This window comes from Pelodiscus sinensis, chromosome 3 (assembly GCF_052426305.1).
Source record: "Pelodiscus sinensis isolate ZL-2025 chromosome 3, ASM5242630v1, whole genome shotgun sequence".
Taxonomy (NCBI): Eukaryota; Metazoa; Chordata; order Testudines; family Trionychidae; genus Pelodiscus; species Pelodiscus sinensis.
This window is the reverse complement of record NC_143054.1, coordinates 182,179,201-182,202,500: the sequence shown is the minus strand read 5'-3', so window position 1 is coordinate 182,202,500 and position 23,300 is coordinate 182,179,201. Positions and strand designations below refer to the sequence as shown.

The 23,300-nt window shown below is 40.9% G+C and overlaps 1 protein-coding gene across 4 annotated transcripts in view; it reads left to right on the top strand.

Annotated features, from left to right (window-relative positions):
• Positions 1–23,300, top strand: part of BCL11A (BCL11 transcription factor A) — a 106,052-nt gene that overhangs the window by 20,606 nt on the left and 62,146 nt on the right. The window contains exon 1 of one of the 4 annotated variants that reach the window (XM_075925527.2): positions 20,790–20,946. The exons of the other annotated variants lie outside the window; for them this stretch is intronic. Within the exon in view, the coding sequence (XP_075781642.1) occupies positions 20,829–20,946 (118 nt within the window). The 5' untranslated portion in view covers positions 20,790–20,828. Of the gene's footprint in view, positions 1–20,789; positions 20,947–23,300 lie in introns of those variants that run through there. 4 annotated transcript variants of the gene reach the window in all.

The following is a 23,300-nucleotide window of genomic DNA, read 5'->3' as shown; positions in this document are numbered from 1 at the left end:
ATTCTGCCCTCTCCGACTTCATAGCCTTTGGTCTTTGGCCAAGTGCATGCATAATTGATTCCACACGCACTATCATTTTCTTGATGTAATTGCTTTAGTAAGATATGATGAAATCTAATGGATAATTTACTATATGAAAATGGCAAAAAAGTAAATGTTCATACTTTGTTCTGGGGCAGTGAGAAGAGTGGCCAGATTGCTTAATTTAAATAAAATCAAAGTAGTACCTTCCCCCAGCATCATATATATGGTGGTAGGTTACTGTTGTGCTTTTAACCAAATCTCTGTACATAGAAGCAGTCTTTCAATGCAGGTAAAATAGTAAAATGCAGTAAATGCAGTAAAATAGTAGAATTGTTGTAAACCTTATTTTATTCTCAAATATTGTCATATTGCATTTCTCTAAACATAGGGAAGGTGAGCACTGACAAAATTCCTCAAAGAAAAGAAAGGAATACATTGCGAGAGTTAAAATACGTAGCATGGGTTTGCCATCCTGTGCTAAAATACAGTAACACGTAGAAACATACTGGTAAATGTAAGCAGATTTTTTCTGTTTCAGCGTGGATGACATACAGATTTCAATTCAACATGAATCTATCCTGGGTTTATTGTTAGGTGTTTCTGAAACAGCACAAATATCAAATACATAACTAATTCCATAAGAAGTAAAGGGAAAATATTTCACTTTAAAATGCTGATGTTAAATTGGATTTGTTAAATCTGATTTGTTAATCTCTGTGTCTCTTCCTCTCCTCTTACCTCCCCAATCCTTGAGGATTGTAATCCTTTCTATATATCTTTTAAAAATACATTTTGGGGCAATGCAGAGAAACAAAAGCATTTTGTATTTTCTTCTTCTCCCCCCAAAATTGCTGTTTTCAAAGTATTTAAAGAGGAAAAAGGATTTAATGCAAACCTACATAACTGTAGCAAGCTGTTTTCAAGCAAGTCATAATAATGAACAACACATGATCTGAAATTTGATCAGCAAACATATGCTTATGCCAAGGAATTTTTGCCATTCACATACCAAGATTCTGTAAATCAGTAAACCACTGCAATGGAACCCACTTCACTGAGCAACTATTGAAGGAGCAGAGTTGTAACATATGGAATGATGTAGCAGAGGGGGCTTGTTTTAAGAACTGCTAAAAGAATGGTGAATTGTAGTACGTTTTCTCTCTAGATATAATTTATGTGCTCCAAAACTAATAACTCCCAAAACTCCAAAGCTAATACACAGACGCTGAAAGAATAAAAATGAATTTTTAATAGTTCAAAATAGAAAATTAGGCGAGTAACTTGTAAAGGAGTGAAATCTTAAGCAACATATTTTGTGATCCCCCCCTCCACCCTGTGCCATTGAACCAAAATGTAAATTATTTTCCGGTCCTAATTGGATTTAATTATTTCTTTAGGAGAGGATGGGTGGGAGGGGGTGGGAATGGTGCACAGCTGTCCCAATGAAACAAAGGATCTAGAAAAATATTACTTTTCCCTATGTTGGTTAATAAACATTGCAGAGGATGTTAGTGTTGACAGGCAAATGGAATGTTTTGTGGACCTGGGGAGGGTATGAGCTAAGTGGGCAGCAAGGACGATTTCAAAACAGACACATTACCTGTTAGAAACTAGATTTTGTTGTTTCCTATTAATTTCTCTTACTTTTCTGATTTTAGAGAAGCAAGTAGGGTCCTCTTATTGGCCTGAGTTGCAGAATTCTGATTGACTTACATTACAGCAGGTCTGGGTGTTAGGTTGACAAACCCATGTTTGTCAGCATAGGGCCTAATCTTGGGAGGTGCAGTGTGCGTCCCTCCATGGCAGTTGTGTGCATTCAGTGCCCTGCAGGTGATGTTCAAGACTTAGCAGATTTGGGCCCTTAGAACCTCATGATGTGTTCCTTGTGCACCCAAAATCTTGTGAACTTGGAGGGGAATTCTGAGTAACATGCAGGAAGTAGCTCCTAGTGGATATACGCACTTTGCTTTACCAGTGGTATATTTGGATCACTGCATTGGCATTTGGGAACGGTATGTAACTGGCCCTCTGTCTGCGTCTATCTATTTTTCCCCTCAAAGATCTCAAAGCGTTTTACAAGTATTAATGAATGCGCCCGTTAATATCATTTATAGTGTGATTCATTCATTATTAGCTTTTGGAGGGACTGTATTCTTATTTCATCATTTGCTGTTAAAATTAATACACTCTGTGCCGGCTGTAAAAATGTATTTGCATTTAATTGCAAGTCAGAATGAATTAATGGATATGATTTAAACCTGAATTCACTTTAAAAAAAAAGAAAAGAAAGAAAACCCTCTTTAGCGAGAAAGGAAAAGTCGCTTTGGGCTTAATTTCTTTAGGGGTTGTGGGGAGGGAAATAGGAGGCGGCAAAGGGAACAGGGAGGGAGAGACAGAAGCAATGTTCCTTTCTTCAATTTTTGAGGTTGCTTTCTACAAAAAAAAAAAAAAAAGTCTCTGCCAGGAGGGGTTTAGGCAAAGTGGTCAAGGACATCTGCTCCTGAGAAGGTGGCAAAGAAAAGAGGTTAGTAGTAATAGGGAAGCAGCACAAAGGGAAAATTGTACACTGGAAGCATTAGTCTCTTCAGTCTTAGTGTGGCCAGACTGGTTTAGCAGACAGAATGATAGATTGCTTTGTCCAGGGTCCCAGGGTGTGCCCTGAACTTGAAGCACTTTGTTTATCTTGAATAGAAAGGGAAAAGCACAGACATAATCGATGTCTAGTTTTTAAGGAGCTAGAAAGAGGTAGGAGAACAGAGAAGACAGGGAGGGGAAAAAGGAAAAGTTGGGGGAGGGGCAGACCCTGGTTGCGGCTGTCCATTAACAGATGAACTTGGCAGAAATCCAGATTTTGATGAGAGAGTGTCATAGCCCAAGAGCAGTCAAGCCTTTTCAATAATTTTTTTATACCTGCTGACTGTACATCAAATGCTCCCAGGTCTTTTGGCTAAAGGCAAGAAGAAGAAGAAAAAAAGAGAGACAGCTCAATTTTTTTTCCTCTGAACCAGTTGAGACCAGTCTTTTGGCCACGCAGACAGGTTCTATCATCTTTCCTGGCTTGCTATTGGGAAAAAAGAGTTGTAATAATGCCAGTAACCTGAGGGCCTAGGACAAAAAGGGTTTTGGTGTTCTGAGAGGCAAATTAAACTGAGCAAGAGTGTGAGAGTAGTAGGGGTGTGTGTGTGTTTGTGTGTCTGACAGTGAATGAAAGGGATTTCATAAATTGTGGACGTTAAATTCACTGTTTAAAAGCATCTGTGAAGTAATATGTATATAGCTGAGGAAGACAAAATCAGGAGAAGATCTGAAGATAATACTGTAATGGATAAATTCCATGGATGAAATCCTGTTCCTCATCATGTGTGTTTGCTTGCTGTTTACACATTGGATTTACACTGATTATCCAGAGTGATAAAAAAAACAATTTAGTTAAATCGGTTCAGGCTTCTAGTTTAGAAAGAGGTATATAAAGCTGTTTAAACTTCTACAGCTTTTTTGGTTAAACATCTTTACACTAGAATAACTATGTCCGCCTTAGAGAACTGGACTGATTTAACTGCTCCTGCTTTACTTAAATGTGCAAAAATGGCATGGAGACATATCTTGTATGTCTTCGGTTGTGTACAGCTGTCACTACAGTTTACCAGCCAAAGCCCCAAATCTGTTTGCCTTCTCTTTCCATGTGGGTGACGAGAGTGAAGAAAACAAAGGTATTTTACTAACTCAAAAAATTTACTTGTTAGGGGGGAGCTAGGACTTTGCCAGGTGTTTATGGCAACAGCTTTGCACTGACATGCAAGCTGCCAAAGCTAACGTCCACATCAGAAAGTGAAGGGGTATTTGTATCTTGGGGTTGATCTAGCCATTGTAAAAAACTAGGGTCAGTTGTAAACTGAGGAGTCTTTGTGTACAGATCTTGGTATAGATAGGAGTCCAAATTGGTTTTTACTTTTGATTATGATGTCTGCTTCTGACAGTAATTCAGCTACTTACCAGTCTTGGCAGGAGGCTCAGTCTATAGCATCCTGACATTTTTGCTTTTTAACAGGCCAGTCTCATCGTGCTGCAACAAACAGAAGCTTAACTGAATTTCGCTTCAGCTTATTTGAATAACATGTATTCTGGTCAAACAAGAAATTCCTCAAAAGAAGGTTTCAGTGCTTCATTTTCCATTAATCTTACACTAGATTTATTTCAAATGTTAAAGAAATGGAATAACAAGGAAAACGTAGACTCCCTAAGCCACTACAGGTATGTCTGTACTGTGGTAAAAAATCCCCACAGCACTGAGTCTCAGAGCCTGCGTCAGCTCACTTGTGGTTGTGGGGCTCCAGAGGGCTGTGTGGCTAAAAATAGCAGTGTGGACAGTCAGGCTCAGGCTGGAGCCACTGCTCTGAGACCCACCCTCTTAGTGGGGTTTTATAGCTTGGGCTCCATGCTGATCTCCTGAATGTTGTTACTGCAGTTTTATAGCACCGTGAGCCTGAGTTAGCTGACCTGGGCCAGCCACAACCATGCAAGGGGTCTTTTATGGCAGTGTATACATACCTTTTGGGAGAAATTTTCACAGACGTGGAAGGCTGTTAGGACTATATTGGGAGTGAGGTGCCTAACTGTCCTTTGTACCTTTGGCAGTCTCCCATTAGTATATTAGACTGGCCTTTCATTCGCATAAATAGTAGGACTGCTAGTCATTTGTGGATCCTTGTATCACCAAAGGTGACTCAGGGGACACAGGGCTAAATGCAGGGTCCCAGAACCAAGGTTTCCTCTAATTTTTCCAACCATGTGCAGAATGCATTTTGTTATGTGCACCGAGGCATGTATGAATGTGCACCACCAGTAGAAACACATACTGCTGGCTGTAGGCACTCTGCTAATCAACTGGGTGGTATTTGAATCTCTCTTGGGCTGCAGCCCAAATTCTCAGTTTACAGGGAATGCTGTCCAGAACCCTAGTTCCTCCAGCATTCCCTGAAATTCGTCTTTTCATGGGATGGAAACTCAGGTCTATTCTCCCACCTTCCATGTTTTCCCTTGAAAGTTTAATTAGATGTTGTGAATTGAATTCAATTTAATGGAAGACAAGTGCAAAACCAGTGAAGAAGTTCTCAGCTCTTAGGTAATATGCCCTACTCATGTGCACTGAGTCAGGAACTGGCGATCTCCGTAAAATGGATTCTTATCTTGATCTTGGAGTTGCATGTCAAGCCATAATTGACTTTGTCATAAACTCCCAGCTACTGTACACCCCTTTATCTCTGCCTATCATTTGACTGTGCATGTGGTTAATTTATCCTGTGGAATGTCTGCTTGTTATCTGGCTATCTAGGTACTTATATAGCGTCCATCACATTAGCATGTGACCGTCTAACGGGCTTTAATGAATGAATGCATCCTCTCAACACGCCTGTGAGGCAGGGAAGTACTATTATCTCCCATTTTGCAGATGAAGCATGGTGGCACAAAGATTAAGTGACTTGTCCAAGGTCCCACATTTAACTTGTGGCAGAACTAGGAAACGAGGGTAGGTCTCCTAAATCCCAGGCCAATGCCGTAATCACCTTGCCACCTCTGCTCTTCTCTCCTCCCAGCCATTGCCAGGAAGCTGAGGTGGAAAAATGATAAAAAAATAAAATTTTCAATGTTGCGATTCATGTTTGCTTTCCCCTTGAAAACAGGAGCAGCCCTGCTTTGGAGCTTTAACTGAGTCTGACTTCAGATAATTAGAGGACGGAATTCAGGCTTTCTAACCTGTTAGAAGATTGTAGGACTGCAGGGTTGTCCCTGTATAAATGCTACTGCACTCTGTGGACTAGAGTAGTGATTACTGACTGTTCACACTCCTAGATGAGGATTTTGGGTTACCAGACAAGAATATTAACGGGTTTGGTAGTCATTTCCCTGGTCTGATACCAGCTGTCCCTTCATGCCAGCATTTTGGCCTGGGGTTTGTACTGAGGCACATAAGGTCACATAGGTCTGCCTGTTAGGCCACTCTATGTGCCACCCATTTGTGTAGATCAGATACTTATATTTTGGACATTTAACTTAATGTTCATTAGGGATGAAATTCATCCCGTGTTAGGCAACCCACACTGAGACTTAAAGTGGTGTAGCTGATTTCTCTCCCACATTGGGGTCAGTTCACCCTTATGATGAAGGTAAGTTGAATGTCCCAAAAGATGAGCCTGTGACTTTTAGGTAAGTATCTGCATTTACAGATTCTACAAAAAATACTGTATTGTGGAAACAATGAAGATTTAACAGTGCAGTCACCGAAAAAACTACAGAGGAGTCATAGCCTCCCTAAAAGGCTTCTGTAGGAACTGTGTAGTAGTTCTGCTTCCAACTGATTGAAATGTTGACTAAAAATCAATGTTGTTGACTAGTGATAATCTAGTTTTCTCGGTGCTAAGTAGTTCCACACATTAGAATGAGTTTGCTGTACAGAAATTAGAGTAGAGAGTTCTGTATGCTACAATGAATCAGATGCATTATAGGTCAGTCCTTTATTTGTTTCATCATGACTTTTACACAGTTGTCATGTAATTTATGGCTGCTTTCACATTGTCAAACATTTTCATTGCAGCTCCTTCTTAACACACTCCTGTCACTAACACGGCAGCGTTAAAGACACTATTGTTTCATAATCCGAGAGGAGGACTATAAAATATCAAATTACACTATCTTCAGGCTAATCTAAATGCACTACAGATTGAAATCAGAGCTCGTTTGTCCCTGATGCAAATTATTAAGTTCTAATTATAAATATCCATTTAATTACTCCATACATTTTTATTCTGCAGACCCTTCTCACCATCTCTATCTGAGATACAGTAGATGCATAGGAGAAAATCTGCAGTAATTAATGTGCATTTCCTAAATAATAAAGAACAAATATGATCCACTTGTTCATGGAAGACATATCCACACACATGTTTTTAACTATCCATGTTATGACTTCAGATACTGAATGGTAATTTAAAAAGAAACTGAAAAGACAAAAATCATAAATTTGAATGTTTTGCAATTGAAAGGGCCTGATCCTGCATAGATTTTGTTTGACAATAATCATTATTATTGTGGTAATCCCACTGACTTCAGTGGAAGTACATATATGAGTAAGGGTTACTCATGTGAGTAAGGTTACAATGTCAGACCCAATATCATACAATAGATAATGCTATATTCCAACATGTGCAACAATGCTCATGTTAGAAGCGCCATATACCACCATGATTATGACTTTTACAATGAAACAAATACAGAGATCCAGTGTCTGCCAGCATTTTGAATTTGTTAGATTTAATATTGAACACTACTCAGCAAGTAACAAATCCTTCACTTGGACAATAACAAGTGGCTGGTTGTTTTTTTTCTCTCCTGTCTTTGCACACCTGTTAACACAACCATTCGGTGTGTTGTCTGTAAACAGTATTCTGCCTTAAGAAAATCTACAATGGAAAGTGCTATGCCTTGCACTGGCCCATCCCTCCCCAAATGCACAATCAACAACCCAATTTGAAACAGAATTCTGTGTTTAAAAAGATCAAATATTTATAATGGGAGCAAAAATTATATAAATACACACATACACACACACAGAGGAACAATGCTTATTTTCTCATAAGATTTTTCTCCACTTGTAACTGGGGACCGCAGCTTAATTTGAGAGAGTTTGATTATACTGAAAGAATGAATTATTGCTACATCTTATTTGCTGGGATTATATTAACAGGCTCAAGATGGGTTCCAGGTCTAATAATATTTTATCTAGCACTTGCTGCCTTTTCCAGGGTCTTCTGGGCTACAGAACATCCTTTGTCCCCCATTGCGCCTCCATACCTCACTCATGCCCTACTTCCTTATGTTCCCTGCTTGCTAACGCCTGTTGAAAATCCATGGGAGTTTTGTCAGTCTGTGGACTGCAGGATCCCGGTCTGAGGACTAGATTGTGCAAATGGTATGTTGTCCATTGTACAGGTTGGTGCCCCAGAAAGAACACAGGAGCATTCTGAAAGGCTGGCACACAAAGGACAGGGAGCCCTTCCCCATTTTCTTTGGGGAGCCTTGTGCCCTAGGGAAGTAGGGAGGAGCAGTAGCTGGACTCTCTTGAATGCAGGGATTGGAATTCTGCCTAGCCCTTAGGCAGGCCAGCCAACTGGGCGTGGAGGCGCCTGATTCTCTTCCCCTCACTGCACAGGCACGTGAATTGCCTGTTAGCATGCTTATCAGGAATGATTCTCATCTATCAATGCAGAGAGCAGGAAAAGACAAGAGCATAAACACAGAAAAAGAATTGTCACCTCTGAGTTACCTTAGTGTAAATCCAGAGTGACTTCACGAAGGGTAGTAGCTACTGTACACCCATGTAAGAGAGAGCCAGATCCCATCCATTATTGTTGTTTATGTATAACAAAGACACATTGGCCTGATCCAATGCCCATTGAAATCAACGGAAAATGGTAAGTGACTTCAGCGGGCATTGGATCAAGCACAGATGGAACTGAAGTCTGTCTCTAAGAATTGTACATACACGTATGCACCCTTCCACCCACTTACATGAGATGAAATTATGGCTCCACTGAAGTCAATGGTGATTTTGCCATTGACCTCTCTAGAGCCAGGATTTCATCCATAGAGTCTATTACCAAGTGCACATTCACTTATGTTTGATAATAATTTATAGTTTATAGAATTTTTTTTTGCACTATCAATATAATTATCAAAGTTGTTTTTTTAAACTGAATATATTCACTCAACTCCTACAGCAAATAATTTTTCTTCTCTTTGGAGCTTTTTTTAACTAGGTCTTTTTTCTTCTTTCTTTTTTTAAAAAAGCGTGTTTTCAGAAATGTCCCCAATTCTCAGGTAACTTTGTCCCTGACAAATTAGAACTGCATTTCCCTTTAACTTTCTCTTACATTTTCAACCAAAAGAAAAGATGTGAAGTGTTGCTAGTAGAAAAGAATCTTAAAACAAAACTAATCAGAACCCTATCTCCTAAATAAAGGCAAAATTCTCTTAGCTTTTCTGAAGGTAATATATATTTTTTGAATGAATTGGAATATCTTTTTTTATCCTTGCCTCACTGTTATTGTGCTGCTTTGCGACATAATGCTTTTTTATTGTGATCCCTTCATAATCCACATATAGAGATAATCGTCTGTTTCAGAATTTTGCATTCTATCATATCTATTATGAATAAAGTTAAAATACTATACAGACTGGTAGTCAGATAAGGGACAGACTATGCCGTGAACATGTAAATGCTTTATTTCTTTTATAGTATGTGCTGTTATATGAACAGTTCAACATAGATTCAATTCTTGTCTATAGAGAATTTTCTAAATAGGAAGCAAGCCAGAATCTTAGAATTTTATAGCCCAACATTTTCTCACTCTTTTCATTATTTATTTATTTATTTATTTATTTATATATTCATTGTATCATGCAAATGTATCAGCCATTGTACTGTAGAAGTTTTGTAGGGGTGCTTCCGATAGGACAGCCTTGGCGTACTAATGGGGTCAGTTATGTCACAATGTGATATATGGTTTATGTTTACCATGGCATATTTTGTTTGCAAGATAGGCTGTGGGAGCAGAACAGATGATAAATGAAGATACCCTACATTTTCACATTATTTCCTGTGGTCACAAATTTCCAAAACAATAAAGAGCTTCTAATAATGGAGAGAGACATAATTCACTTGAAGTTTTCACATCTATGGCTAAAGTTTATAGTCCATTACTTCAGTGCTTTGCTTAAAGCTCTTATTTGACCCAGATAAATTATTTTAGATTTGGTGTGAAAACCTTGGCAAATATATGAACCTTCATCCAATTATGTAATATCCCTGGCTGCAATATTGGTCTGTGTTTTTTAAAATCACCCCTGCTCCTCATGACATTTGGATGCATCTCATCATTTGAATTCTTAGTAAGAGATAGATATGAAAAATACTTTTTTACTCTTCTAAAATCAACATTGTCTTCATGAAGCAATGCCTTAATTGGAGAGAGAGCTATAGTGAAAATAATAATAGAAAATGTAAATGCCAGCTTTGCCTACCTGTTCTGGATCGTATTTTCTCCTCCATTAAAATATTCCCAAGGATCACACAAACTGCAATTTATTTGACCAAAACCACCCATTCAGCCAATTGTGCCTTATACTGAGGGATGCTATTGCAAATCTGATGGCTGTAATTTAGCCTGTAGCCACAGTAATATGAAAGGTAGAGAGCTAACAGTGCACAGATGAATCAGTGTTCTGTTCTTCATACATGCAGTGAATTTATCCTGGTAGCTCAGTGGCTACTGCACTTGTTGCTGCTGAATAGTAGTATTCCTGTACTCTGCACAGAAGTATGCTTAGCTCTTGTTATTTATTTCTCCTGTGGACCCCTCTTTCTCTCCCCCCGTGCATCTGGTTAAATGGACGACAGCAATTTGTACACAGTTACTTCTTACTTATTTTATCTCCTGAAAGATATTAAGTCCAACAAGCTTTTACCCAGTGAGTCTATAGAGAAAACAGCTAGGCAATTCTTGTTTCAATCTACACGTCTCTCTGGAGCACTAGTTCCAGAGACTGATCAATAGGTTTTATTGTAGACCTCACTGTCTCTAAAAGCGTTGTGACCTTATCCCAGCTAAAAATAGTATTTGCTCTTGCTGCCTACAGAACCTTGACCTGTGAAAACCCATTTGGAACATAACTGACACATCCAGTCAGCTGCATATCGAAGACATACTCTGTGAATGAATACTGTACAAATCTGTCCAGTTACAGGAGAGCACTTTCTTACAGTACTTGAAAGGAAAATACCAACTAGGTGGTTATACACCTTGATAAGAGTGAGATTATTGCAGTGAGGGACAATCCTGCTGTTATGACCTCAAGATGCTTGGGGTGCGTCTACACAGCAGGGTTTAACTCAAAATAAGCTATGTGGATTGAACTGCATCAATTGTGTTTCTTTTTCGAAATAGCTTATTTCGAAATTGGGAGCATCTACACAGCACTTTTTTCGAAATAGAACACTCTTACTCCGACTTCCCTTACTCCTGATACAAAGAGGGCTCGTCTACATTGGCCCCTTTTCCGAAAGGGGCATGTTAATTTCAGAGGTCGTAATAGGGAAATCCGCAGGGGATTTAAATATCCCCCGCGGCATTTAAATAAAAATGTCCGCCGCTATTTTTTTTTTTCCTACTTTGAAGTAGGAATAAGATCCTCCGGAAAAGGGCGCTTTTTTCTAAAAGCCGGAAAAAAGCGGCGGACATTTTTATTTAAATGCCGCGGGGGATATTTAAATCCCCTGTGGATTTCCCTATTACGACCTCTGAAATTAACATGCCCCTTTCGGAAAAGGGGCCAGTGTAGACGTAGCCTGAGGGTTACAGGAGTCGGAATAAGAAATCCTCCAGCTTGACAGTATTTCGACATTATTTTGAAATAACTGCTGTCTGTGTAGATGCAGAGTAAGTTATTTCAAGATAACACTAGTTATTTTAAAATAATGTTGCTGTGTAGATGTAGCCCTGGGGGCTTGATCAGCGAGCAACCAGCACCCCAGTTTGAAGTAAACGTGAGCCGCGGAGGCACAGCCCCTCTGAACAATCTTCCTCTTTTTTTTTTATGAAGAGATTTACAGCAAGTACATGTTAGTACAATGTCCCAAGCTTCTCTTCTGACAAGACATTTCATTGCATTTGTCATTTATATTGGTTCAGTTGTTGAACTAGAACAGCTTCGGAGAGCACAGTTCTTGAAAGCATTTGACATGTTTTTATTGTACTTCTTAAGATTTAGAAGTACAATAAAAAAAAGTTATCCAAAGTTAAAACCAGCTCATTCCTAATAATCAGCAGATTGATCTTTTTCAGGCACAATAAGTAGCTCTGTGGCACCTTAGAGGCTAACCAAAATATATAGAATCATGAGCTTTCAGGGAGACTGTTCCAAGTCATGTTGAGGTGTGTGGTTGTAAGGGAGGAGTTGAATGTAGATGCTGATAAGGTGGTGTGTTGAAGTAGACTACAGGATGAACCTCTCTAGTCCGGCACTCTCTGGTCTGGCAACATCCATGATCCCGCATGATTTTAGCTAGCTGAATGTCCACACTACTCACAGGTGTGGCCAAGTTTCCCACAGTCCCATAAAGTTTGTTTACAGCCACCAGTCATGGCTCTCAGTGCTCTGTGCTGTTATTTAGCTCTGTGTAACCCCTAAATGTCTTCCACTGTTTACTGGGTTCTTAGAAGTGTTGGTAATGCTGCTAGACAATATTGACCTCCCCTGGTTCAAGAAATTCTCTGGTTCTGGACCAATTAGGTCCTGAGGGTTAGATGAGAGACGTTTAACCTGTAGCATCTTTTGACTACTTTTTGCACGAGGAAAATGTCTAATAGCAAAGAAGATTTTTTTTTTAAAAAAAATACAAGTCATCTGCAGAATATCCACCAGAAAAGGATTGTTTGGTATTTTCAGTGCAAATGAACAGACGCAGAAGAAAGATAATTTCTTAAAGGGGAAAAAACCCCACATGAAAGGCAGGCTAGTGAAGGGTTAAGCAACATTCCTAGTAAGGAAGGTCTAGTGCACAGCCTCTGGAAGATGAAAAGGGAAGACAGCTATGATTGCAGAGCTGTAAAAGGTGGCATTTTGTTCTCCTGTTAACAAAAGCCAGGACTATTGTTGCCTCGTAGCTTGAAAGAGAGGTCACTGGTGGCATTAATGCAGCTAATCACATAAGAGACCGGGTGGGCTTGGTCTGTGTGCTGTATCTGCTGCCTAAGAAGCTGAGACTGGCCACACTGATCCATTCCCATACACAGGTTCCTCTTTGGTTACACAAAATGTCCGCTCTTGCTCTCTTAATGCATAGGCTATTATTAGCTAGTGTCACTCAGTTATCTGAGAGTGGCGCTTTTAGCTGCCATCTAAGTGCCTGACACTTGGGTTTACAGCAGATTAAATTAAATTTTAGTAAGGTTTGGCTTTGCTGAAAATAGACAAAAGGAGCAGCTGCTTTGGAAACATAATCTGGCACCAACAAGTACAGGGCGCCATGATGGATATCCCTCTCCTCCGAATGTTTGGAGGTTCTGAATATGCAGGTGACTATTTTTGAGATTACCTGACAGGATACTCTCAGTGGAGGCAGAGAACATGTGCCATTGTCCTGCTCAAACTGCTGTGTTACCTCCCTGTTGATCAAAGAGTTCTGATGGAGAGTTTTTTGGTCAGTGTTTGGAAATGGCTGATTGGCAAAATCAGTGCTATTATAATGCCAACAGGTGGAACCAAACCTTGGACCTCTGGAGCTTAGTGCATGAGCCTCTACAGCTTGATCTAAAAGCCAGATGGTGCTCAGATAAGGCTGGAGAGCATACTCATTCTTCCTCTCTAAGGTTATGTCTATACTGCAAGTATCTTGCGGAAGAGCACATTCAAATGGAGCGCTCATTTGCATATGCAGCACCCTCATTTGCATTTCCTCTTCCTTTTTGTGCAAAAAAGCGCTGTGTAGTCAGCGCCTTTTTGCGCAAAAAAACCCTTTTGTGCAAGAGCCATTCTTCCTTAAAAAAATGAGGAAGAACGGTTCTTGCGCAAAAGGGGGGTTTTGCGCAAAAAGGCGCCGTCTTCACAGTGCTTTTTTGCGTAAAAACCTCTTTCACAAAAGGGAAAGGAAGAGGAAATGCAAATGAGAGCACTGCATATGCAAATGAGTGCTCCATTTGCATTTGCTCTTCCACAAGAGGCTTGCAGTATAGACTTAGCCTATGTGCCACTACATGGGACAGTACACCACACGCAGAAGCAGCCAGCCATTAAGAACATTGGCTACGTCTACACTGGCCCCTTTTCCGGAAGGGGCATGTAAATTTCATGAGTCGTCGTAGGGAAATCCGCGGGGGATTTAAATATCCCCCGCGGCATTTAAATAAAAATGTCCGCCGCTTTTTTCCGGCTTTTAAAAAAGCCGGAAAAGAGCGTCTAGACTGGCCCCGATCCTCCGGAAAAAGCGCCCTTTTCCGGAGGCTCTTATTCCTACTTCAAAGTATAAGGACCCACGTGGTGCGGGACTAAACTATTTGAGCAATCACCTCTGTTCTTTAAGATATTTATAAAATAGTGGATTGTTCCTGATAGTTTGGGTCCAGCAGCAGAATAGGAATAAGTAGGAATAAGAGCCTCCTTCAAAGTAGGAATAAGAGCCTCCGGAAAAGGGCGCTTTTTCCGGAGGATCGGGGCCAGTCTAGACGCTCTTTTCCGGCTTTTTTAAAAGCCGGAAAAAAGCGGCGGACATTTTTATTTAAATGCCGCGGGGGATATTTAAATCCCCCGCGGATTTCCCTACGACGACTCGTGAAATTTACATGCCCCTTCCGGAAAAGGGGCCAGTGTAGACGTAGCCATTCTGCTGCTGGACCCAAACTATCAGGAACAATCCACTATTTTATAAATATCTTAAAGAACAGAGGTGATTGCTCAAATAGTTTAGTCCCGCACCACGTGGGTCCTTATAGCTCAGGGGTGGGGAACCTTTTTTGGGTTGAGGACCACTGACCCACAGAAAAATCAGTCAGGGGCTGCACACAAGTGAAAAAACCAAAACAAACCCTCACTGATGTGGCCCCTGACTGCGAAGCAGAAAGACACTCCCCACATTCCCAATGCACACCAGAGCATAGGGGGGTCCAGGCTAGTAGCAGTCCAGACTTTGTGTGCTCCAGCCCATTGGGGAGGCGGCGGGAGGCGGGGGTGGTGGAGTGCCAGCCCAGGTTTCCCTATGCTGGAGGGGAGCCCTGAGCCTGGGGGCTGGGTCCAGGCAAGCTGGGGGTCGGCCTGAGATTCCCCACCCCTGTTATAAATCATCACCAGAACTTCACACTAAGCCCAGAAATGAGCAGGCACTTGGTTCAGAGCGCCGTCCTCTGCTCAGAATGGTTCACTGGATCCAGAGCCGAGCCAGTGGATTTTGCACTGGTTGCTCTTCAAGTGTAGCTCCAACTAAAATGCATTGAAGATGAGATTTTAAAAACATGAATTACTGAGGCAAGGTCCACGTCAGAGAAATAGGGACTCTGGGGCTGCAGGAGATGGAAAAAAAAAAAGACATGAGTGGGGCATCTTACTGCCATCCACTGCTTGGAAGGACATTTTCAGACGTAGATGGTAATCCTGCCTCTATATTTAAAACAGGATTGACAGGGATCAAAGACACCTTGCAAGATCAAGATACAATGGGAGCTGTTCCAAAACCACTTTCTCAATAACCTTCCTCAAGAGGGAAAAGGTTAGAGACTGGCCAATAACTGGCAAGGCTGTTAATGTCAAGAGATATTTTTCTCTTTAGCAGAATGACACTGTTCCAGGGCAGCTGGCACCTTGCCCTCATGATTAGGGGGAATCATACCAATGATGGGCCAGAACTTGACATTGTGGACTTCACCAAGCAGGAGTGCAAGGGGCAGCCCAGCAGTGGTGGGACACAGCTTCTGAACACATCCAAAAACTGGGTGAAGCTGCCAGACATACAAATGTTATGTTACCTCTACACATCTGTACTTGTGAGTGCATGTGGCACCTCTCATAAGGGAAAAAGTGCAGAAGGAAAAAAATCTGCAGCTTTGCTATGTGAAATATTATTAGCACAAGTTCACCCTGGAAGCACACAAAGGGAAATCTTGTCGTATCTGCCCATGGATGTGGTTGTAAAGGCACAGGTCGAGACTGAAAAATAGCAGAGACCATGTCAGAAATGCTGTCTACAGGTGCTCCGTGTCCTGTGACATGCATGCCGTCTCACGTGGAAGGGGGCCATTCAGTACACAAGTGTGTGTCTCAGACACAGAAATCCTACTACACAAGAAGGCAGTGCACTGATTGAGGAAGCATTTTAATTTGTTCCCACTACGGACATAGCCACGAACAAATAATTGCTGCCTAGGGAATCCTTGACTAGTGACCTGGTTTTGAAAGTGGATCTGTTTTGGAATGGTATCATGCAGTATAACTCGCTTCCTCTTGACTCCTCCCCTTTCCACCAAACCACTCCCCCTGTTTTCTGTTAACTGCAGTAGGCACTCGGGCTATATATTGCCTTTCCTTACCTTAGAGAAATAACATTGCTGGCTATGATGTTACACCAATCTATCACAAGACACTCTGCCGACACTTTTAATTTGCTGTATTAAGTGCTGTGCATTTCAGAGGGCTGTATATGAACAATTATTTATAGGTTGTCTGTCGATGGGAAGGAGATATGGTCTTAATGCCAGGAACTGGGCATATCAAGATGTTTGAGCTCTGATTTTTTGATTCAGGCTGTGTTTGGACATAAGAGGAGAGTGACAGCCTCAGGGAGCTAGCTGCAGCTCTTTGTTTAAGGGCTATGCAGTTAGGGAGAGAGGGATCATAACTTTAAGCTGCTGGTGCTGGGAGGGTGAGATCCTGTATGCTGCTAGAGGATTGTGTATAGCAGAACTCCACTCAGCAACACGCTCCCAGCCCTGGCATGCTCCCAGCCTGCTCTGATGTCCTTATATAAGAGGGGTGGTAGAACTGGCATATAAGGCGCCATCAGGGAATTCCTCCTGTGGAGGGAGAATTCTTCACCCAGAAGCTCTGGGCAGATTAAGACACCACAGAGTGGCTTTAAGAGAATCTGTCTGCAGGCTCTGTTCCTGGCTCTTTTACAGATTTCCTGTGTGACCAAGGGAAAGTCGCAAATCAATGAAGTCAGGGTGAAGCTTGCATTTAGCATTTGGCCTTCAGTTTCATGGTTCCTCGGTTTGCTCATCTGTAAAATGGACATAAAGTCGTCTGGGTCAGATTTTTAATAATGGAGCAGCACTTTCACAGGCTTAGATGAAAGATACCTTAATGAATCATTACTGTGAGCTGATGCACCCCCATACCTTCATTGCCAATAGAAGTTTAACACAAGCATAGAAGAGGAAAATATTCATCACACAATTTTTAATCACCTAGACAAAACAAAACAAACAAAAAGTTGGTTAACTTTATTTGAAAAACCTGTGCCGTGATAGCATTTTGTGGCTCTGAAAGATGGAATGAGATTTTTCAAAAGAGCTCAGTCTTGGCCTAACTCCGCTGCCACAGAATCAACAGTAAAACTCCAATGCTGAGTGCTGTTGAGAATAGCAACCTAGATATCTGTTTATTTGCTTTGCTTTCAGAAGCATAGATGCCTTGAATGTTTAAAAAGCATCCCAAACCCCTGATTTATGACACTGGGGATCTAGAATTTACCCTAGTCACTAGTACGTCAATATGCAAACAAGCCAGTTTATATGTCCAAATACTGTCTTCATAATTCACACCTTGTATCTGGTGGAAAAAATGAAGCAAATCCTTAAATTAGCAAAACAAATAAGAGAATTTTAAAAGGGTTAAAAATGGAGAGTATGGTCAGTCCTTGGAATTTTATTATTTTCATAACTATGTGTTTTTGACAGTGCAGCAGAAATCATTTTGTTACTCATTTGTTGAAGAACTTAGTAATTTTTAGAATAGTCGTTATAATGTGACATAAAGACTTAGGATCAGACTCATCATACTGTTGCTCAGATTGAGTAGGTTCAATCTCAGCAATGATAGTAGTCCCGTTTATTTCAGAGGGGCTACTCACAGAGTAATAGATGACTCAATGTGAGTAATGATATGAGAATAATACTTATTCACCTGAGTAGAACTATTGGCTTTAATAGGACTATTTTGGTGTGTAATTGCTTATCCATATAAGTAAAGGTTACACAATTTGGGCATTACAGCAAATGGTTTATTAAAAACAAACATTGTTGATAGCGCGAGTTATTTCCTTACAAGAGAGTGACGGATGTGCAATGCAAAGGAGTCAGAAAAACTGAGACAGTATGGCTATGAATTACGGTGTTTCAAAATGTATTCCATTGATTTGGCCCTGCTTTGCCTTTCCTGGATTAAGCAGTATTAACAGAAAAAAACCCTTACCATTGTCCGAATCAGTTGAACAAAGTAATTGACTATCAATATCAGGAACTACTGCAAAACTTTGCAGAGAACAAGTTAGAACATACTTTAACAAAATCTTACAACAAAGCTACTCAAACACACCCTTGAGTCTAGTGAAATGGAAATTGAACTTTCGAAATGAAAGACTTTTATGCTTTGTGTACATTTTTGTATCTACTCGAAGTGATTCAATACCACACATGATGTGACTTTAAGTTAGTGAAAGAATCTGCAAACAAACCCTTGCCCAAATGAGCACTGAGGTGGGTAGTTTATAGTCCTATGTGACAAGCTGACTAAAGTCTTTACAAGTCAGAAAGGATTCAAGTGATTCTCATTTAACTTTCTTGTCCAGTTTTTTTTTTTTTTTTTTTTTTTTTTTAAATTTGGAGTGATTTAGTGGCACCTCAGCCATCTTTCAGTCAGTATTTTCTTCACATGTAAGAAACAAAGAGAGAAGACCTTGTCCTCTGCTGTGTGAGCACAATGATCTTTCCATAAGCAGCTCCACACCCACTTCTACCTACAGGTTAGAGACACATTTTTGGCACGGTGCAGTGTAAACGTTCCAACATGTTTCTAATCTGCAGCTCTCACGGCTTTAAAGTTTGATGTTGTGGCTTTAGCTGCATGAACATATTTCAAGGCATAACACCCATGTGGTGCAAAACACTGTAACATTCATTAACTATGTTGATGCTAGTTTGCCACATGTTCGTTTCATATGTTCTTTTATAATCCTTATTATTTCCCCCCTTTTTGGCTATTATTCACGCTGCTTTTTTGTAGACACCTTACACAGTAGCAGTAATTTTCTTGTGATATTGCTGTATTCTTATTCTTCATTGGTAATAACTCCCCATTGGCTTCACTGGGATTATAAATTCTGCTTTTGGTTCTTCCTCTTCCAGGGCACGTCTTCACAACAGGGCTAAGGTTGAAATAAGTGACGCAACTTGAGCTATATTAATTGCATAACTAAAGTCGAAATAGCTTATTTTGGCTTTTGGTGCTGTCTACACAGAAGGAAGTCTGAGAAAGAGCACTCTTCCTCCAACTTCCCTTGCTCTTCGGAAAATGAGGGTTACAGGAATCAGAGTAAGAAGTCCTTCAGCCTGCCATTGTTTTGACGTTATGTCAAAATAACTGCTTGTAGTGTAGACGTGGACTATGTTATTTTGGAATAACGTTATTTATTCCAAAATAACACTACTGTGTAGATGTAGCCCTAGTGGGCATGTATTTAAATGATGCAGGGTTTGATCCAAAATCCATTAAAGTCGATGAAAGTCTTTCCATTGACTTCATTAGGTTTTGGATTAGGCCCTAAATTACAAATCTGCCCCTCATCCACTTAATTGAGATATGTAACTTGCATTTTGTCAATTTTTAAAATTCTTATCTGGATGTCATAATCTCATCCCATTATTGAAAAGTTTCATTTTAGCATCTCTAGGTGTTGTTATGCTGCCAGTGATACTGGTACAACTCCACTAAATTCGTTGGAGATGTTCAGACATGGGGAGTCATAATTCTGGCTCCACCAGTGACTGTATATTTAATTTAAATAGATTTTCTTATAAAGGAAGAAAAAAACCCCAACAACTCACAGCTCAGAGCTGTGAGCAGAGTGAGATTGATTAACCTTCTTTTGCAATGTGAAGATCTAGCATTTATTCTTGGTCTTTTCCCTCCCCCGGGGCTGTGCAAGGGTTAGAACATTTTAGACTTTCCCCAAAGTATCAGCATTAGGAGCACCATTACAAAGACTAGATGAATGACCAAAATGTAGGGGCAGAATTAATTAGCTAGTTAGAAAGCTACAACAACAAGTCATTTGCTAAGAATAATTAAGATTTGCGATTGGAAGCCAGTTCATCTTCTGATCCATGTCAATGAAGTTTATAAATCAGGATAACAAAAAGTGAGGCTGTAGTAGGCCGACATGACATCAAGGGGGCATTTAGATCCAAAATGTAACACTGCCTTGAAAAATCAGACTGGAAATGTAAAATGTTGCTCAAATAAAGATGATAGCCGAGTTGCTCATTAGTTAGCGGACCCTATTCTGCTCTTGTTTTTATCAGTGTAACCTTGTATCAGATGCTAGGGTTACACACCCTTTGCTGATATTCTAAAAAACAAAGATGTGTAATCAGTATAGGTCGGATGTGCTGAATGTAGCCGTGCAATTTGACTACCCGTATAAGCGGACTTGGGTAGTATATTGGATCCTTCATCATGAACCAAATGCATTTAAGCACATCCTTTCTGTGTACCAGGGTGAAGGAGTGTAATAATGAAGAGAATGTAGGTTGCTATGAAAAGTATTAAAGCATTGGCAAGTGTTTCAGTTTGTCCCTACAGAAGAGTGAATGATCACAAGCTTAGCATTAGGATGTATGTAGCTCCTGCCTCGTTGATACGTAGGAATAGTCACCATTTTACTGCTTTTCTGGAGAACCAAGAAAATGTCAGTATACTACACAGTTGTCAGACAAGTCTGCAGGATCCAGCAGCTATAACAAAGCAAACTTTTTAAATGGCACAACATTAAAATGGATCACATTTAGAATGTCTCTTGACAGTTTTGCTGCTTCCTTGTCTCTTCTTCTGCTCTAAAGTAGTGAGACTGAATGGATGACGACACAGGCACGACCGTGATAAGACATGTGAGATCATGGCCAGGGCTGTATCACAGGCATAACGATGGAGCACTACCTCAGGTGAGGCATTGATTCAGTCACACGCGCGTGTGTTGGAGAACGAACATGGCACTGGGAGATGAGCGGCTCCCTGGAAGCCCTTCTCCCTGCAGGAGCTGCTCGGCACACTTCCCTGCTCATCACCTTCCAAGCAGCAACTCTACCAGCTGGCGAAGCAATGCCGGTGAGCCCCATGCAGAGGGTAACTAGCTGTGTGGTGGGGCCTTGAGGGTAGGAAATAACGGAGGTGCCATCAAGGCAAATACAGAGGTGGAGAAGAGGTTTGGGGAGGGGAAGGGAAGGAAAGCTGTGATGATAATAATTCTGCTGCATAAACCATAGATTGTAGCATCATACGGGTTTGCTTAGGCTGGGATTCAGAGGTGTGATGGTAAGGGCTGTTAATAGATACCAACCTGATTCCTTCTAAAGTAGGCAAAGTAGGGAAGCCAAGACTTTCACTAAGCCAGCTAACTTGAGGTACATCTTGTCTACACCAGCCTTATGGAGCATGGTGGGAAAGATGTTCAGACAGTGCACCTATACATCCTACTTAAGAAGACAGACTGTGAAAAGTCAATGTTTAGAAGAGAGCGTAAGGGTCTTCCTTGCAGTGACTCAGATTGATGTGTCATTAGGTTAATTTTCCTCCTTGTTTTCTTGGTCTGAATCCTTTGATATCTGAGCAGGGAAATCCTCATTTTCCTTTATCAGGAAACTCCACTTCCTCTTACCTTACACGCCTTTGAAAAAAAGCTTACCCCATTCTCTTGCGGCTCCTTCTTTCAAATGTGTTTGGATTTGGAAGCATCTGTACATTCAGGATTTGCTTTCTCCTGTCATCCTAGTCAGTTGATAAGACAAGACCCAAGGATGTGATGAAGTGACTCACTTCAAATAAACCCCCCACAACTATGGAGTCTTACTGGGACTTACATTTCCTCTGACATGAGTTACCTGCCGTGAGAGGCTAAGCCAACACTTTCTCCTTAAACTGGGAGCTTTGGGGGTGCACTGGTGGATTCCAACAAAAATGTGCCTATTGCCAATATGTGAGCACATGGTAAGAAATGCGTGTTTCATTTTCCAGTCGTTGTTGGGGAGTTGACACGTGGGTCAGACCACTTGTCTACTGGGATACAGGATAGGGGGGAAGCCACTGGCAAGGAGCCAAGCTGAGGAGTAAAAAGCTTTAGGGAACAGTCAGGTCAAGGAGGAAGGCAAAGTCAGGGCTCAAGGCTGTGGGAACAACCCAGGTTACAAACAGGAGCAAGTAGAAGGGGGTTAGCATGGCAGCTGTAGAGTTTGCCATCCCGTATGCCACTGGCTGTCTCTCCCTACTGCTTCTGGAGACAATAGCTTCACCCAATCGAAGCAAGTTTGTGACCAGTTTAGATAAACAAGTTACTAATGATGGGTTGGCTCACCTGCAGATCAGTTCTGTATGCTCATGCAGGGTATGTCCTCTCTGTACTTACTGTGCCCTTGCCAGGGAACAAGCCTCCTGAATCTAGTCCCTTTAAATCACTCACACTGTGAGGCAGAGCACTTCTGTGCCATAGGGTTGATGGGAATTTGTTCTGTTGGTCGAGTTTTCATTTTCTTTATGGAAAATCTTCTGGCTGGAAGAAACAACCTACAGACATAGGCGCACGTACAAAACTGGGCTGGCATATAGCAAAAGTGTATTACTCCTTAAATGGTGTGAGGAGTGGATTAACAAGACAGCAAAAAGTTGGGGTTGAATATCCCTTATCTGCCATTGGTTATGCCTCTTCCTACTGGTAACTGGCATGTAGCTCCTGAAAGAAGGACTAGGGAGGTAATATTTAGTTAATAATTACATTAGATAAAGTTTGCTTCTCAACCTGGCTGCAATGTACTGTAGTAATGTCTGCTCACTCTCTTCCTTTGGGATGACACTCAATTGCAAAGATGAAAAGATGGAATGATTCTACATGGACCAGGCTATAACATGCTTCAAGTGGTGTAAAATCTCTGCAGAACCCGATCAGTTAGCTCTGGAGATCAGAGCTTCTGCTCTTTTCCCTTTCTGTAGAAGATGGGAAGATTGCACTGGTCCTTTTTTGAACTGGTTCTACTCACAAAGGACTTGTTTTCTCTTTGACATGACTATTTTTTATTCCTGATGTAATTCCCTTGATTTTAGTCAAATTACTCCTGATTTGCATCCATATAAAGGAGTAGAGAATTAGGTCCAATGCAATTTTTAAAAGATGAAAACGCGAGTGACTTTGTGAGACATGAATTTGTGGGCCAGCTGCACATGTTGCAGTAAATATTCAGGGCGGCATCAGATTTTAGTTGTACAAAGTCCAGTAAAGTCAACAGGAGATGTACAACTAAAATGCAGAGTAACACTTCTGGTGTAAATCAGCTGGGCTTCAGTGGAATTATTCACACCCGCTGAGGCTCTGCCATACAAATTCATCTCTTTGGTTAGATGGGAACAGCTATTGAATTTTCTGATTTGTGCTGTTAAAAGTGTCATGTACTTTGGATTTTTGTCACTCACTC